An 18,470-nucleotide genomic window follows, 5' to 3' on the forward strand; every position below is an offset into this window, starting at 1 on the left:
ATCATTCGCTGTCGACGGACTCATTTTCAGAGTGGCGACGCCCTGGGGGCTCAGCCAGAGGAGACAATGGTAGTCTGAGAACTCGATAAAGTGTTCGCACGACGTCGGAGCAGTGGTAGCTGTGGCGCACATGACTTCCGCACTGCCTCAGAAAGGGCATGCCAGGCAAAATGCACTGCGCTGAGCCGGCTCGAAGAGGCACGCCAGCAGCGCTGGCTTGGAAAGCGAAAAACACAAGACCGTCGCGACATGGACAGCCGCAGATGCTGCCGCTCGACCGCTGGACGCGGGATAGGGCGTTTTCACCTGGCATGGTCAAAAGACGTTGCGCAATTCCAGCGCCCCAAATGCGCTGCCCCTGACATTCGGCGCTATATGGAAAGGTGAGGTCAAGGTTACCGCCGCTGCTCGGCAGCGCTAGCGGATTTAGCGCAACGCCACCCATGATCGAGTCAAATTCCACTGGCAGGAGGAACCCCACACTGTAGCACACCATGATCATCTGCCTAGAAGAATCCTGAAGCTGTTCGCCTCGTGCAGCACAAGCGATGCGGTGGAACGGCTCGACAGAGCTGAGCGTTAGCGGACGCTCTGTGATCGAGAAGCTCTCAAACGGCGCGCGACAGAAAACACCATGTCAATTAAAAGTCCCCACGACACAGCGTCCCCCACAACGCCGCTCACGGCTGCGAGGGACTGCTCAATGGCCGCCGACTTCTTCCCCGCGTCTCCCGGAGGGCGCCAAGGACGCTCCTGCACGCCGTCCACTATTGCCGTTGCTTTCGTCTCCACCGGCGATCGAAGTGGAAGAGACACAAGGCTGCGCGAACCAGGAAAACACGTACCTTGACCACATAGCGAGACGCAGCCCCTTTCACTAGGCGCGCGGCGCATACGGTGGCGAGAGAGCCGAAAAGTTGTTCGTGGACCCCGTCACTCGCGCACCTTCGGCAAACACTCTTGTTAGAGTCCCTTGAAGATTCACACGCGTGAGCAGGATCACTCCGCTGCGCCGTGCGCGTTACGACTGGATGGGTGGACTCCGGTCCCCGTCCGAGGTGAGAGCCACCAGCGTCACGATAGCCAAATGAATAGCAGAGGAGAGCGCCAAAAGAGCAAGGCTTCACACGGACTGCATTTTCGACGCCGGAGAAAAATGTGCGTAGGTACGTTGCCAACTGCGTGGTGGCCGTCGAGTCCGTCTGCAAATGTGTTGCATTAGAGCAGAAGGATTTCTGTTTAGCGCGGTGCGTGTGTTGCGTACCACCTCTTGTGCTTCCTCATCCTCCAGTTGTGTCCATACAAGAAAAGGCGAGCAGGACCCAGATCACCGTCGATCGCGTGCGTACACGAGGTTCAGGCAAGAGGAAAGGTAAGGAGGAAGAGTGATCGACTAGCATGGGGGATCGGTATGTAGGTCATGCAATGCAAGAAAAGGCACCCTCGAGTGTCCCGAACGCGCGACACCATGCGCCATAATCGAAAGAGCCCATCCACGCACACGCGCGTAGCCAAGCAAGGCACAGCAGAAAACGGCTAGGCTTGCTTTCAAACGGCACCTGCGGCGCCTAGATGAGCTCGACGACTAAGGCGCCCCAGGTGCTCCTTTCACTTGGCGCTAGCGGGTAATACACAGTGCACCAGGAGGCGGAGACCGCTGTGCGAGTGCTCAAGAAGGAAGACCATAGCGGTGGTACGTGACGGTCAATCCTCGTTTGACGTCTCGACGTACGCGACCGAGTTCTCCTTTCGGATCCATTTTGAATGCTTAGGCGGTAATTCTTTTCGCGGTGCCCCCCCTTCTCCCTCCACCTTCCCTCTCACTCCCCCCAAAAAAACAAAGAAAAGGCTCAAGATACGTCTGTCAGCCAGCAAAGCGAATGCGAAATAGGCGCATGCAGGCAGGCAAGGGGGAGAGCTCACTAATGGAGCGGTCTACGAGGAGGAGGGGGAGGCCACATGAACAGAACAAATGCAGGGAAAAAGACACGCTTCAGGCAACCACGAAACAACAGACACCAATAAAAGAGAGGGGGAGAAGCAGAATAATGAAATATGTGCAAGGGGCAAGAGAGGGAGGGGAGAGGGGGTCGCCAGAGGTTGGGTGATGAAGCAAAGGGAGATCTTTTTGTCACGTCTTCGCACCACCTTTACACCCCGACGCGCTCTCCACTCGCGCAAGGCCACATTACCAGAAAAAAAAGCTGTGCGTACAAATGCAAGCGACGGAGGCGTGTAAAATGCCGGGGTGCGTGTGTGTATGTATGTGTAGACATTCTTGGTCTTCTGTCACCGTCGTTTGTTTGCTTAGGTTGCCGCTGTTTTACCTGTCTGCCTCCTTTTCGAACAGTGCGCAGGCATGCGAGTGCGTGTGCCGGTGCACTTGTTTTCCGAGTGAAGCAGGCGGTCGCAGTACGTGGCTGCTCGTGTACGGCAAGGGTACACAAGAGGCTATGAAGCAGTCGCGCTGTAATCCGTATGAGCACGTTCGACAAGGACACACGCATACGCCTGCAGACACAGACAGTCACAGAGATGCAGAAAAAAAGTAAAATGATGGGGAGAAAAAAAAATAGATCAAGAGGAGCATTCGAAGGACAAACTGTTGTTTTCTTATCTTCGTTTTTGCTTGAAACGTGCCCATTCGACTGTAGAGCATAAGCTCACCTCTGATCTACCCGTCCCCAGTCGCGAACCACAATCGAGTGATGCCAAGCAGTGCTTGCAAAGCCTTACAGCCATGTGCCAAATACCGCCAGCTGAACGCGGCCTCTGGATCACGCTCTACTCACCACCCGCGCTCCGCAGGTCACCTCAAAGCCGTTCCCAGCACGCCGGTCGCCACCCGGTGCAGCTCCCTCGGGGTGGCACTCAGGGTCGCCATCGGTAGGCAGTGTGAGGGCGGTGTGGGATACACTCGAGTTGCATTGGCACTTCGTCTACCATATAGGTGGCACCAGGGCGTGCGCTGTCGTAGAACGCTCCGACGCATCGTTGTCCAGGAGCTGAGCGCCCACGTCAGTAGTGATACATCTCTCCTGCCTCCTCCTATGTCGTAGGCACTGGACCCTGTGATACCACGCACTGAGACATGTGTGCCCCCTCCCTTCCCCACCGCCATCCGGGTTCACATATGTAACACAAGTCAGCAACGGCAGCAACAAGAAAAGAAAAGCTGCTCAGCTACGCACCCATGCAAAGGAAAATAAATTGAGACGAAGATGACGCGCACACGGAGATCGTAATTACACGCAACAACAACAAAAGAAAGAGCAGCCGATAGCACCCACATAAATGGTTCATCGTGGCGTACGTGGGGAAGGTTCGAGGGTAGAAAGGCAAACACGCCCACCAAAAACAACAACAACAGAGGCGGCGACAATGGAGGGGGAGGAGGATTTCGAACCGAAAAACAAAGAGAGAACTCCGAAAACGAAAAAACAACACCAAAAAAGAAAACGCTAAGCCCGTACATGTACGTATGTAGATGCATACACGAATATCCACAAAGAGTTTGCCCACCTCACACCCTCAAGTATTACAGTTGCCACTGGCAAACATGACATTGCTCAACCACGCGCACTCCAAGTTCGAATCGAAGCGGATATGGGAAGATCAGTGTGGAAAAACTGCAGATAAGTAAGGTAGGCTGTTAGGCCAGAGAGAGAGAAAAAAACCCCACGCGGGCCATACAGGGATAAAGATAACAGAACGTCGCTATCAACCAGAGCTGCGTGGACGAAAACACAGATGCACCACGAAGAACCCCCGCGTGCAACCGTACATTGGCCTCTAAAACCATAGACGCATATACGCCATGCGCGAGAAAACGAATACGAAAGACGCAGCCGATCCTTTTTCGGTCGCCAGCCATTACCGAGAGAGATGTGACGATGTGTTACGTGTGAGACAAAAAAGGAAAAAAAAAGATGGAAGGCTTTCAGGCACCCTTCGCACCTCTTTTGGGGGAGGGGGTGGAGGGTGGAGGTGCCAAGCCTCAGTCACTACATTAGCAAATTGCTCGGTGCGCAACGTCTACTTGGGCATCGTTTTTTTTTCTTTTGCGTCAAGTGGCGCACACCGAGGATTGTGAGGCAGGCAGAATGCGCTGCTGCTTTGACTTGCCGTTGTCCGTCGACACACATCGGGGCCCATATGCAGGTGCACTCCTCGTTTCATCTGGGTATCGCTCTCTTTCCATGGCGTATTTGGGGCGCTACTTCGTGAGCTTCGCCGCTCTTGCCTGTCTCTCTTCCTTCAGGTGATATGAGGCGAGGTGGGCCTTGAGGTCCATTTTGGCGTGCATGTAGTAGTGGGCGGCATCGTACTGCTTGTGCAGCTGGTTCATGATGGACTCGGCCGCCTCAGGACTCTTGTCGCGGTACGCGATGTAGGCTTTGTCGTACAGTGCAAAAGCCTGTGCGTAGGAGAGACTCCACTGACGATCCTTGTACTGCGGTGTGTCTTGAATTGCTTTGATCACCTCTAAGGCGGCTTGCCGGTTCTTCTTCGACTCGCTGTTCGCCAGCAGCATGGACTTGTAGACGCACAGGCATAGCAGCCGGTAGTTCTCAGGGAGGGAGGCTCTGCGTTCACGCGAGTTCGGAAATGCAGCAGGCGAGGCGACCTCCCTCGACACAGGCGACCCCTCCGATGTTGTGTTCGGGGAGGAAGGCAGTGAATGCGACGCCGCTTCTCGCTTGCTGCGGCTCCGCATGGAGCCTACATAGTCGGACAGTGGGGTGTTGCGCTGCATTGGCTCCCGCAAAAGGTATGCGTCGATCAAGGCCACCATCTTGTCTTTGCGCTCCGCAGGGTACTGATGGGCGATGCCGGCAATTAGACACATTTCATACGCTGGAAGCGGCACAATATTGCGAATGACAAGACCTTCCGGAACGGGCTCCAGCGGCTCGCCTAGCTTCTTCTTTGCCACCACGGCGGATGGGATAATGCCGTGGCTCACCAGGATCTCCTCCATTCGCTTCAGCACGAACTGGTCGTTGTGGTTCGGCTTCCCGCCAAGCGTGACAGGCTTGCGCTGCGCTGCCCCCCAGTAGAGGTGGCTGATGGTCTCAGCGATGGCTTCTCGTGTGGAAACGTCGGAGAAGGTCAGGCTCACCTTCGCCTCGCTCGAGCCAACAATGCGGTTTAGATCCTCCAGCGGGAAGTCCAGCGCACCGTCGGGGTTCTCGATTCCCTCTGCCCATTCCATCTCGAGCATCTCAAGACAGCATGCCTGCGCGTACTGGTACACGGCATTCGCCCACTTGGACGTCTTCGAGAGGATCTCGAGGCACCGGCTCGCACGCTTCCACTGGTGCACAATGGCGTAGTTGAACCACTGATCGTACAGGACGAAGTCGCGGAGCTGCGGCATGGCAGCCAGCAGCTGTGGGTTGCTCGCAATAGCAAGGCAGTTATTCAGCTTGGAAATACTCATCTCTACGGAGCGTGTCAGCCGCTCGATACGACCGTCGAGCCAGAGGTGCAAAATCGACTCGCGCATTTTCTCCTTCTGCAGCGCCTCTCTGCGCACTTCGTGTGCAACGGGCAGGTAGGAATCAACCAGAAACGCCGAGGTCGCTGGCAGCATGCCGTAGAGTGCAAGCAGCAGGGCACTGGCAAAGGGCGACAGCAGCGTGTCGCTCTTGAAACACTGGCGGACAAGCTTTAGTCCTTCCTGCCGGTCGCCTTCGACGCCGATGAAGCGGAGTAGAGCTCGGACGTTGTCTGGCAGGATGGAAAGTGCGAGCTTCATTGCACCGAGGCCGAACTCGACGCAATGCACCGAGTTGCGGTCCAGGCCGAGCGTCTCTAGCGCGGCGCTTTGTTCGAGGGAGTCGTCCCTTATCGTTAACCCGGTCGGAGACGGCACCGGTGAATTGACGTCGCTGTCACCCTCCTCGGCAGCCACGGGCGTCTGCTGGGACGTCTTGACGCTCTCTTTATTTCCATACTTCGCCTTGTAGCGGTGGTCCAGCTCCATGTAGAGGGACTTGTAGCTGCTGTTCGCGCGGTTCAGCGCCAGTCCAGCCTTCACGAGCGCTGAGACGGACTGCTGGAGCACGAAGACGAAGCAGCGCAGGGCCTGGCTTTCCGCGTGCATTGTCTTCGCGCGGAACTCCGCGGCGCTGAGCCAGTTCCCCTTCGTCTCCTTATTGCGCTGGAACACCTTAGAGAAGCCTCGGGATATCATGCTCTTCTCGCTGGACATCACCTGTGTGGCGAGCGCGCTTGATCTGGTGAGTAGCTCGAGTGCTATGTCTGCCTGCGCCTGCTCCATCGAGAGGCCGCAGCGCACAAATGCAATCAGTCCAGCTCCGCACACGGCCAGAGGGTCAGTGTTCATGCGATTCCGTAGCGCCGCCTCACAGTCGGCGATTCGGTTCGCAAAGAAGGCATCGACCGCATACTCGATATGTGAGTCCATCTCCCGGATCATCTCTGGGGTGAGGTTGCGCAGTCGCTCGACTTCAGCGCGGCTTTGACTGAGCACCTTCAATTTCGCCTCGTCGTCCAGCTGCTCCAGCTTCATCAGATCGAGCTCCTCCTCGACCGCCTCCATGCCCATCGGGTCAGTGTGGCGTTCCGCCAGCGACCCATCCGTCTTTGGACTTTGCGACATGAGGGCCCACGATAAAACTGCCGATAGCGCAAACAGCTTTCTTTGCTAAGAAATGGAGAGATCAGGACGGAGAGGAGCACACGGGGATTCCGAAGAGGGAGTACCGCCAGCTTGGTGAGGAGGGGGTGGGGTGGGGATGGCGGTGGCGGTGAGAGCAAAGGAAACAGCACCCACACAAACACACAAAACAAAGCATGCACGAATGATGAGTGTCTATGAAAGGTTCGGGTGTCGGCGAAGCGTCACAAATAGAATGCGAGGCAAGAGAACACAGAAAGCAAGAGCAGAGAACCGATCGTGGCTTGTTTTCTTTTTTTTTTTCGCTTGCGCGAGGGACCCAAAAGACGTACACCAGGAAACATACAGCAGCAAGAACGACGAGAGAGTGAGGAGGGCTTTTCGAGTGTGTATGCGTGCGCAGTTTACCAGTAAAAGTACGCTGTCAGATGATGCTTATCATGTGCACACATGCACAAACGAACACCCGTGCACGTACACAGTCCACGCGAGGTAGGCGATTGCGATGTCAGTTCAGCTCGTGGTCAAGGTGCAAGGAGAAGGGGAAACACGGGAAGCGGAAAAGGGGTAAGAAAAAGGGGATGGCTTGTGCTTTCCGGCTATGGAGTCAATTGTACTTGCTTGACTAATATATATATCTGTTTAGAGATAAATGCAATGTAGTGCTGCAACGACACTGGGGAAGAACACGGCGTTGTGGCGACAACGCACACGCCTACACATACACACACACACAAAGAAAAACAAATCACCACGTCATTCAGCTTGAATTGCACCGGCGATCACCACAGTGAGGCACCGCGAGAGAGAGAGTAATGATGATGGAGAGCGGGGAGAGAAGGGGAGGGATGAAGGGGCTCACCAAGACGAGCACAAGACACCGCGCCCTACAGAAGGGGGGCCCCGTTGTGTACGCAGGGCCGCTTTCCCTACAGAAAAGGAGAGAGGCAGCACTTGGGTGATAGCTAAAGTTGACCAACAGTGGGGGGGGGGTGCTGCACGCAAGTCGAGTAGCGACACTTGGGCCTTCGTGTTCGTCTTTATTTTTTTTTTTGCTGCAGATCACAGACGGCGCGGGGGTCTCGAAATGGGAGTGGTGGGGAGAGATGGAGGAGAGTGCCAACCCACTTTTACCACTGTTGACGCCCAACTCATTTTGGAGGAATCTGGGAGCCAACAGAGACACAAAAACTACGCGCAGGCAGACATGGAGGCAGAGAACCTCCAAACACACAAGATAGCCGATAATGGCCACGCTCATCAACTCCACGACCACACAGCAAACGAGAACTGAAGCTGCGCACCCTTTTTGATCTTGTATTGCCCTTCAGCAGACCCGTGCGAGGCAGAGGAGAAGAGTTGCTCCGGTTAAAAGACGGGACGAAAAGAGAGTGAAAGGTGGTACAACAAGCCGCTCTGGCGTTTGGGGGAGAGGGAGGGTGGCGGGTGGTGGAGGGGTAGGAAAAGGTGCAGGGTTATGATAAACCTTTCAAAGGCGGCACCACGTAAGACTTCGACGCCGGCCCTCGATGACGATGGACGGAGCTTTGAAACATGAGAGGGTCGGACACGCACGCTCAGAGAGAGGGAGAGGTGATCATCCCTAAAGCATGGCGTGACTCAACAAAGCACAACAAGCTGTTGTCGCTCAACAAAAACCCGCGCTGTTACACGCACGTATCTGGTCTACAAGCAGAAAATGAACATCAACAGAAAACGAAACAACGCAGCACACACATAGACACCAACAACGCACTCACATGCTAAGAACGAACGAACAATGGGGGAGGAGCATCTGAGCAGAGAAGAAAAATGACAAAGAGAGCGAAGGAGGCGAGATAGATTTCATAGGGACTACCCCCTTCCCCTCCCAATACAGAGTCGACGCACATACGCGAATGGGGATGATGTGTTTCCAGCTCGCTTTACCGGGTATGTGTTTGAGGAGGCGCGATCAAAAGCGGCAGAAGATTTGTCTGCCTGTGAGACAAGGACAGAGGGGCAGCGAGCTCTCGTGGAAAGTCTGGAAGAAAAAAAAGGTGATGAAGGTGCGCAGAACGTGTAGGTATACACACACACACACGCATGCATACACACCTCTGCACACGCACACATCTACATACATACACGAGTGAGACGCCGCTAGAAAGCGAGCCAAAGGAAGAAAACAACAACAAGGAAGCCTCTTCGGCGCAACGTCAAGCACGTCTTCTGAGAGCGGCACGGCAAAAGGAAGAGCAACATGAAACCAAAAATGAAAACGAAAAAGGACAGCGCTCACAAACGAATAAAAATGAAGAGTGGGCACAGCAGGGGCAAACAACGTACCAGTGGGGCAGACGGTAATAGGCCCAAGCAGCTCGGGAGAGGATGCGGGGGTCGAGGAGGGAGGGTGGCAGAGAGTGAAGGGGGCGGGGTTGAGTGGAGGAGACAGCGAAGAACTACACAGCTGTGCTGCCGAGGTAGCACACGAAGGCCGCAGAGATGCACCTGAGTAGACCAATGCAATTCGAAACAACAAAGAGAAAACGCCAAAGGCCGCGACTCAAGAAAAAAAAAAGATGTCAACGCTGACGTGAGCGGCTGAAAGGGAGATGATGGGGAAGCACACTACAAACAGGTATTCCCGTCTGTCCCTCTGCTAGTGCTTTTTCAGTGCCGAGAGTTCCGCTTCGAGATCCTTGACGGTGCTCTGCAGGTACTGAATGACGCTGCGCTGCTCTAGGACAAGCTGACGGAGATGGGACTGATCTTGGCGACCTTCCTGGACTAGCTTGAACAGTTCCCGCATGTGACGCGACATGGCCGCCGGGTCGGCCATGTCGTCGACGCCATCGTCCTCAGTCATGTTGAAGACGCTCTCGTTCTGGCCCTCGCAAGAGTCATCGCTGGTGGATGTCTTCGCATGCAAGGCGTCTTCCTCTTCATCCTCGTTCTCCGCCTCGACTTCGTCCACCGCGCCCTCATCCACATTGCGGTCACTGACGTCAACGTGCGGCGAGCAAAGAAACTCTTGGTTCGGGTAGTCGGAGGAGTCATGCGCACGGCCGTCGCCGGCCTCGCTCGCTGGCATATCCACAAGGGTGCGGCGAAACGACATGCCGGCGGTCGCACTGGCATCGCCGTCCTTGATGAGGTTGGCGGAGGCGAGCAAAAAGGGGCCGCGGGTGTCTGCAAAGCTTTGCAAAGAGCTTCCAAGGCAGGCTGCCGACTCCACCAGTTTTGAACGTCCCTCTGTCACGGTGGGCTCAACAGCTGTGCTGGCGGACTTGGTCGACTTTGTCTGCGTCATGGCCTGCACCATGGTACTTAGGCCAGCCAGCACCTCCGGACGCAGCGGTGTCTCGCCGCTCTCCAGCTGGTGGCGCAGCTGCCGCAAGTTTTCCTTGGACAGGGCGTGCAGAGTCTCATCTTTGGTCCCGCCGGCGCCAAAGTACATCGTGTCGAAACCGCGAGTGGATGTGGTGCTCCACATATCGTCCATCGTATCGCCGACGGAGGCCAGCTTGGCAGGGCGGATGCGCGAGAGCGAAATGACCTCAGAGGAAGACATGGCATCCACTTCGCTGGGCTCTACCATGAGGCTGGCTACCGTCGTCTCTGGAAGCACCGTGGTCGTGGACGCGTCGCGCTGCCGCTGGAGGTGGGGCACACCAGAGGCGATGATGTTCTCCACCCTGAGCGGGGCAGGGCCACGGGACAGCTCGTGCAGGTGCTGGTCCAGGTTGGCGGAGCTCAGAGGGTCTGTGTGGTGTCGCGTGGGGCTGCCTACCTGCGGATCCACGCTGGAGTCTTCGATATTCCACCCGTTGCCTTCAATGGACGCCTCGCCACCATGCAGGCTGACGTTGCTGTATTGCGTGACGGAGTCGGCCACATCGCTGCTGAGGTCGCCCGGGTCTCGGGTGCGAGCGGCTGCAGTCAACACCGAGGCCTCTCTGTGATCCTTGGCCTCCTTTTTTTCAACGCTCAGCTTCGGCACGTTCGTGCCGTAGTCGACGTAGGCGTCGTCGGGAATGACATCCAAGCGCAGGGGTACATCCCCTGTTTCTACTCGGCGTGTGAAGCCGTGCAGGTTATGGTTGCTCAGCGCCAGCTGCTGGGGCGGTTCATGATAGACTTTAATGGCGCTGCTCTCGAACGACGGCGTCATCGCATCCATCGACATGCGACTCTTCGAGTCGGAGTGCGGCGACTTGACACCCGGATGCGCTACTGGGCTGCTCGTGCCGACAGTCAAGTTGCTGATCTCATCGTACTCATCAAAAACAGACTCACCTTGGCGAGTGGTGTGTCCATCACGCGAGGCCGCTACCGATGATGTTTCTGTATCCATTCCACTAGAGCGAGAGAGAGAGAGAAAGCCAAGCGAAAACGACGAGAAGGAAAAAGAAGGCGGCGAGGCAGTACAGCGCGACCGAGAACAAACAAGCGTTTTCGGGGGCACGGAATACGACCACAGCACCAAGCGGCACACCTCCGCTCCTCACAGACAGCAGCTGATCGGGTATTCGTCGCTAACGGCCCGATCTCAGCTTGCCGCGGTTCTATTGGCAATAAAAACGAAAATAAATAAAAAAGAGCAGGGCGCGCGCGCAAAAGGGTGGAGGGAAGGCGGTGCTCTGTCCTTGTCCAGCGCTGTGAAAAGAGTCCGTGTGGGACCGACGATGGGACTCGTCTGTCTGCTCTACGTTTCCTCCAGTTTCGTTTTCTCTGTCAAGGCCGCGGCGGCACTTCCTGCGCACCAGCATCAGGTACGGAGAGGAAGGAGAAAACGTTCTTCGTGCAGCGTCCAGATCCGGGTGATCGGCGAAGAGACAGCTGTCGTCTGGGGCAGACCCAAGAATTGGAGAGAGGAGAAGGCGAAGGAAAGAGTGGGTAAGGGGGTGGGGAGAGGAAGAGAAAGGGAGGCTGAGGAATGCGTGCTTGTGTGTTGTGTGGCCGAGAAATACGCAAGACGGGGGGGGGGAACAGTGGTGTAGAGAAGGGAGGGAGGGTGGTAGTGGTGGTGCGTGTGTGTGTGTGTGCGTGGGGTGGGTGGGTAGGTGGATGGAGGTGTTAGAAAATGCTGTTTGTGGGATGTTGCTGTAGTGCATGCGGGGGTCGCGCAGATGTGCGTTGAGGGGTGAGGGGTGAGAGGAATTCAGTGTGGCATAAGCACACATAAGGAAAAAATGTGTGGGAGGAAAGGAGAGGAACGGTATGAGGCGTGTGTGAACGAGTTTGAACGGTAAGGGCGAGCGAGTGCGGTAAGACACAGTGGTACCTTCTACGTGACTTGCTTTTACGGTGTCGCTGTGGTGGTGAGTGGAGGGTCTTTCTCCCTTCAACCTTTATTAGGCTGGGGTGTTAGGAGAGCTTCTCTCAGGCGAAGCGCCTCATCGAGCAGATCGCAACACAGATAGCTCGCTCACCCCCCCACATACCCAAACCACCACTCTCGGAGAGATGACATGGCTGGGCCTTTCCTGTGTTGTGACGACCCGACGGTGGATCAGAAGTCAGTCTCTTCTTAACGGAGACCCAACGACACACCTCGTCGCACGGCCTATTTCGATTGCCTCAGAAAGCATACCGGAAAACACATCCCACGTAAAAAAAAGATAAACTGCGTAGAGGACACATATTTTCATGAAGGTCTGTCTGTCACGTCCTCTTTCCTGTCCGGGGATGCCTAGTAGCGATGTACAACAACACCACTGCGTTGCCGTTGTGGCGACTGTATAAGTGGGGTCTGTGCTTGTGACGCGTTGAGACATGCCGACGACAACGATAACGATTGGGCACAACACGCAGCATGACGGGAAGGAGGAGGGCGAGAGGCAGCCAATCACCACAAAAGGCCGATGCAAGGCATTTTGAGGCACTGAGGAAGTGAAGGGTGATGGCGGCACGCACACTCGCGAACATGGCAGATGCCATCAGAAGTACAGGAAAACGAAGAGGCAGCGAGTTTCCTTTTCTTCTTTTTGGAGAGCACATTCCGAACGGGGAGAGAGAGGGAAGGTGACATTGTTGCTGTCCATCTCTGAGGCGCTGCCGATGCAGCGTCTTTGAGCACCCTCCGCTCATCTACATACAACTGAGCACGTACGCACATCCCGTGGATACCAACAGGAAAGTGGAAACGCTGAAGGCTCCCAAGCACACGCAAGGCGGCACGCACGTGTGTCCTCACGTCCGATCCGGCGAGAAAAATATATATATATATATATAAAGAGAGAGCCAAAAGGGCAAAGAAAGGAAACGAGGAAGACACAGGTTCGCGCAAAACGAGTCATGGCCAACACGTTCCATGTACATGGTGAGAGGAACGTGTTCATCTGAAGAGATACAAGGTACAAGGAGGAGATCCATCGGAAGAAGCATCACAGAGATCGAGAAAGCGAGAAAGGGAGAGAGAGAGGAGAGAGCGAGAGACAGCTTGAAGTACACACACACACACACACACACACACACACACACACCACAGACGAGAAACTAAAGAGGAGCACGCTGAGCGCAGTCCAGCATCAACGAGTAAGGAAGGACTCGTCACCAGAGCACATACCCACATCCTCAGAGGCCAGCGCGGGTGTGAAGAGCGTAAGTAGGGAAGGACTCAATCGAGCTGCAGCCAAGCCGCGCCCCCTTTTCACCTGCTGTCGCGCTCCTTTCTTCTTTTTTTCCCTTCGAGCGCCGCACTGTATTCAGTGATTCTCTCTTCGAGTTTAGATCTGTTTCGCAGTGGTGCCGCGGTTGTCAATTGTCTCCTGGCGACGGTCCACGACACCCGCGAGCGAGCCGGCGTTTCGGTCCACGTTCGTCGGGCCGCCCTGCTTCGCAGCACCGGTGTAGGTGCTTTTATCATCGTGGAAACGCACCGTGTCGGCCTTGGTGCCGCTGGACTTGGGGGCCGCGTTGGCTATCATGGCCTCGATGTCGGCAGGGGTCTTCTTCATCTTGGCTGCGATCTCGGGAATAGCCTTTTCCTTGAACTCCGTGAAGCTGATCTTGCGCGCTTCCTTCGCCTTCACCTTGCTGAAGAGCAGGTCGGCGTCCGTCGAAGTGAAGCTCTTGCCAATGATCTTGCACTCCTTTAGCATTTTGGAGAAGTGCGAGTTGTCCATTTCCTTCGACGGTGCGCTGCCGAAGGACGCGAAGGCCTCAAACGTTGTCTGGAAATTGTCCATGATGGGAGGAGGTAGGGAAGAGAAAGGAAAAACAAAAGAGGGGAGTGGCCGTGTAGTCTGAAACAGGCACGACTAAGTCGTCCCCGCTTAGCTGTTGCTTCGGTGTGCGTGCATGTGTGTGTAGTGGGGAGAGGACGGGGGGGGGGAAGCAGAGGAAGTGCTTGTGGCAGTTATACGAGGCTGTGGGTGGCCCATTAGTATGTGTAGGCTGAGCACCGCTACTACGGAGCTCACATGTGAGCGATGTTAGGTTGGAAAGAAGAGAAACGGAGGAGTTCGTTGAACACACACAGAAAAAAGACATCGGCAGGGGAGAGCGCTAGCAGGATGCCGTCTGCAAGCATGCAGTAGAGCGAAGCAATACTCTGGTAATGGCAGGGTCAATCCTCCGCCCCATAGGGTTTAGTTCCGCATGACACGAACAGCATGGGGTAGCACACTTCCGTCAGCCCGATCCTTCTGTAATAACAGTCGCCATATGCGCGTCCTTTGTTATGCCGACCTACTGGCTAAAGTTCAAGGGAGTTTACATGGATGCGCTTGCTTCGAGCGCAGCACAAAGGTTGTTTCCCAGGCCACGCAAGCACGCGCACGCAGGTTAGTGTACATCGTCATAAGACGACAAGGCTAACAAAACACATACGCACGCACACGCGGGCACACGCGTAGCAGCGAAAAGAGAGTATATGCGTGAAAATAGAGCCGGTGCCATAGAGGGACACCCACCACGCTTGAGAGAGATGCCACACTGTCGCTCCTGCGTCACCGGTCGCGTTCCATGTACCTCATAAGCCGTTTCATGTTGTCGGATGGCGCGGATGGTCGCTGTCGCATACTCGGCTCACGGTACGGGCCGGTGGTAGTGCGATTAACAGCCTGGGGAGGGTAGGCTAGGGCCGGCCCACAAGAAGGATGTGCAAAGCCGCTTCTGCTGCTGCTCATCTCTTCTCGCTGGCCCGCAATGACTGGGATATCGCTCGAGTAGTTTGGTTGCTGCGGCGCATTGGCTGCTGACGAAGTGGCTGACGCGGACGGGGGAGGAGAGACGATACTTGCTTGATCCTCGGATCGAAGTCCATGAACGGCCAGGTGAACCTGCCGGTACAACTCCTGCTGACGCTGCTGCAACGCATGCAGACGCGCCTCGCGGGAGCTACGGTTTTGCTCAAACAACGCCTTCTCAGAATCGCCACCGCCAAACGCCAAGGACCCGACCAGACCCGGCCGCAAAAGAGAGGCGGGCACGTACTCTCGCACAACCGCCTTTGGCAGCTTTGACACTGTCATCTTCATCTCCCGCAGTGTGGCCGTCACCTGCGGCGCAACAGCCTCTGAGGCTCGGATAGCAGGAACTCCAGGAACGACAACCGCCAGACTCTGGCTGCGTGCCGGCTGCCTGTAGTAGTCAGCGTACGTTTCAATGGTGTGAGGTGTCCGGTACTGCGCCTCGTACTCCTTGAGACGGCTCGCCAGCACATTACGCTTCTTCTCTGTCTTTTTCCGACCATGAGGTCGTCGTCGGTCCTCCTCATCCATTGCACGTTTCCTGGAGGACTCACGGTCGGCTGGGCACTTCAGCGTGGCCTCGTCGCATGAGGGACTGCCATTTGGCACGCCACGCAGCGCGATGGAGAGCTGCTCAACCATGGTGGACGGGCCAGGTGCGATCTTGCGCATCGGCGACGCCACCGCCTCGCTGTCAGGTGCACACTCACGCACTGGGCTGCATGCCATGGGCTGCGCCACTGGCTGCGTGGATGGTGATGTACAGGCGGGCGTGTTGGGTTCGCAATGCTCCTTCGTCGCGGAGGCAGGTTGCCCAACGGCTGTTGACGAGGAAGCGAGCCTCTGAGAAGAGGAGCTTCCTGCAGCAGTTTTGCCGACAAGCTTGCCGCCACGCGCAGTGTCGTCTGCAGCCCACCCGTGAGCCGGCGCAGGGGTGGACTCTTTCGCCACCGCAAGTGTCTCTTCTAGCGCACGCGAGCGTCCCCTTCTCTTGTACGACTTGCTCGCTCGCGCCCCTGACTCGCTGCTGTTAAGAGTCTCGTCTGCGTCGCTGGCATCACTGTTGCCGATCCTTTTGTTCCCCTTGACCTCCTCCAGATCTTCGTCTTGCAGCACAATGTCTTCCAGCACGGCAAGGCGCTCACGAAGCGCCAGGTTTTCGGCGTTGAGCTCTGTCTCGCGGCGTTCCGCAGCGTCCTGCCTGTCTCGCGCCGCGTCATAGAACTCGCGCAGCTGCGCATTTACTTGCATCAAGTTGGCTAGCATCCCGCACGCAGCCACAAGCGAGTCAGCGAGTTGATCCACCTCTTGTACAGTGGCGATGTCTTTTGCCGTGCCGCGGGGAGTGAGGCTCGATGGGTCGACGGAGCGTGGGGGATCCCTGTAGACGCCACCGCCGCAGAATTTGCACGCGTTCACGCGCCCCTCTCGCTCTACCAGTGAGTTCGTCGCCATCTCTCGGTAATAGCCGAGCTCTGCTTTAAGTTGAGCAATCTCCTCCCGGAGCTGCCGAATCAGCACCGTCGTCGCGTCCTCGTTTACGTGCGGCGCATTACGTATGTTCTTCGCCCGACCCGCGTAGAGGAGCGTGGAGGTCGTCTCGTCCACGTAGCTGTCCGAGGGATTGATGCAAGCAATCATGGTGGTGAGGGAGTTGCCACCGAGAGCATGCTTCAGGAGCATGGTCAGCTTGCTGTCACGATAGGGAATGTGCCGGACGGCCGGCTGCTGCTCTGCACCGCCGCGAGCGCGAGGTTCCAGACAGAGGTTTTTCCTTTTGAGCTCCGCAGCTGCCGAGACAGGACCACTACTGAGTGCTGTGATCACCTTTCCTAGAGCCAGCAGCGATGTGTTGATGTCGATCGACTCCTTGACAAGCCTGGGGCTTGGGTTGTGGGAGAGAAGACCTAACTTTTCGGAGCCGGCCAGATCCACGAGTGACAGCTCCGATCGGCTAAGCAGCTCGCCTTTCCGGCGCGCGCGGCTTTCCACATAGATGGTGAAAACACAATGAGAGCGGGAAGACTGGTCATTCAGTAGGTGGCTGCTCATCACTTTTTGCTGAATGCCACTGAACAGCATCTCCCGCATCTCACCCGGGGAGTTGCAGGTGCACATAAACAAATTCTCCACCGTGAAGACGTCGCCCTTGTGCCAGCGCACACGCAGGTTTCCCACACCGACGCCTCTTCTGCTGCGCGCACCCACCTTAAGCTTCGTCAGCGCCGACGACATGGACGAAGACGACGCTGCTGCTTCGCCGGCATCCCCCGAGACACTGGTGCCGCGAAGTAGATCGGTGATCTTTTCGTTGTAGATCTGGTAGAAGCTGCAGCGGAACGTGTACTCTACCCCGTCGTCCGGCATCTCTGCATCATGCTGCGCTTCAGTGCCCTCCAAGACGGTCGCGGGTTGCCGCTCACGTGCGCGGTCAAAGAGCAGCTGTATAACACGAGGCATGATGCCATGTCGCTGCACTTCTGTCCCGTCCACATCCGCTAAGACTGCCTTGCGCTGCTGCGAGTTCGGTGCGTAGCGCAAGCCATCCATGGTATGGGTCTTGCCACTACCTGTTTGTCCATAGGCGAATACGGTGGCATGAAAACCATCGAGAACGTGCTCTACGAGAGGGGCAATCTCGGCGAAGGTCGTCACCTGGTCCGCTTCGGCAGGCAGAACCCGATCAAAACGGTAGGATCGGCCTTCTTTTCGCGTCGCCCTGTCACACACGATCACCTCGTCGCCTTTGATATGGACACACTCGGTTGAGTGGTCAGCTTCCGTGTCTGGCCGCAAAGGACGACAGCGCACGACAACGCGGATGCGACCAAAACATCGCTTGCCTTCCCTCACGGCTTCTTTCGTGGTCAAGGCTCCGTTACTGGCGATGGGGTCCCTGTGCGCACTCGGTGTGCTAAGATGGATCGGTGAGGCACTCACGTCGCTCGGCTTCCACATCACGTGCCGCGTCCTGGGCGGCAGCGACTGTGGGTCGCCTCTGTTACCGTCATTCCTCATCGCTTCCGCAATCTAGTTCAATGTCAGGCACCAAAGATGATACCAATGATGATGATGAACAAATGTGTAATGTCCAACGAGGTGCCGGCGGTTCGCCTGTTCGCGGGGGTGCGGTTACGGCAGGTGAGGATTTGCGTCGAACAGAGAGCAACACATGACGCCGATCCGTTTTTTTCCTTTTCCGTTTTTTCGTCGTCTTGTGCTTTCCTCTCTGCTCGTCTGTCGGGGGTGGGGTGGTGGGGTGGGTATCGGCGGCAGTTTTTACTTACAAGCGCGGTATTATTTTGTGCCTTCGCGGGGTGGTGGTGCTTGGCATTCCAGGCTGTGGAGAAGAAACCGTCGAGAGACTGTTGTTGTCTCGCGACAGACGTCAAGCAACAGACAGAAAAGAAACGAAAAAAAAAAACCACGGCTGATCGTGAGAAAGTGTGAAGAAGAGATGCTCATTGAGGAGGAAGCTGAGGAGGAGAAAAGAGATGCCTATGAGCGAAGCAGGTTCCATTGGCATGGCGCGGTGATTGAGAGGAAGAGCGTGTCGCCGCCGATACACGCCAGAATCGAGCGCCATCTCTGTGGGAACGATGGTGCCAGCGTAGCAACCGAAGGCGATTAAGCTACGAAAAAAAAAA

At 56.3% G+C, this 18,470-nt stretch overlaps 4 protein-coding genes across 4 annotated transcripts; all 4 read right to left on the bottom strand.

Moving 5' to 3' along the window:
* Positions 1–4,216: 4,216 nt before the first annotated feature.
* LMXM_33_1500 (conserved hypothetical protein) lies at positions 4,217–6,628 on the bottom strand (the record flags this gene model as incomplete). The annotated part of the gene is made up of 1 exon (XM_003878693.1): positions 4,217–6,628. The coding sequence occupies one exon, from the start codon at positions 6,626–6,628 to the stop codon at positions 4,217–4,219; it is 2,412 nt and encodes an 803-aa protein (XP_003878742.1).
* Positions 6,629–9,287: 2,659 nt separating this feature from the next.
* Positions 9,288–10,814, bottom strand: LMXM_33_1510 (conserved hypothetical protein; the record flags this gene model as incomplete). The annotated part of the gene is made up of 1 exon (XM_003878694.1): positions 9,288–10,814. The coding sequence occupies one exon, from the start codon at positions 10,812–10,814 to the stop codon at positions 9,288–9,290; it is 1,527 nt and encodes a 508-aa protein (XP_003878743.1).
* A 2,542-nt stretch (positions 10,815–13,356) lies between these two features.
* LMXM_33_1520 (conserved hypothetical protein) lies at positions 13,357–13,755 on the bottom strand (the record flags this gene model as incomplete). The annotated part of the gene is made up of 1 exon (XM_003878695.1): positions 13,357–13,755. One exon carries the CDS (start codon positions 13,753–13,755, stop codon positions 13,357–13,359), a length of 399 nt encoding a protein of 132 aa, XP_003878744.1.
* Positions 13,756–14,580: 825 nt separating this feature from the next.
* Positions 14,581–17,841, bottom strand: LMXM_33_1540 (putative kinesin; the record flags this gene model as incomplete). The annotated part of the gene is made up of 1 exon (XM_003878696.1): positions 14,581–17,841. One exon carries the CDS (start codon positions 17,839–17,841, stop codon positions 14,581–14,583), a length of 3,261 nt encoding a protein of 1,086 aa, XP_003878745.1.
* Between the last annotated feature and the right edge of the window lie 629 nt (positions 17,842–18,470).

Source organism: Leishmania mexicana, chromosome 33 (assembly GCF_000234665.1).
Source record: "Leishmania mexicana MHOM/GT/2001/U1103 complete genome, chromosome 33".
NCBI lineage: Eukaryota > Euglenozoa > Kinetoplastea > Trypanosomatida > Trypanosomatidae > Leishmania > Leishmania mexicana.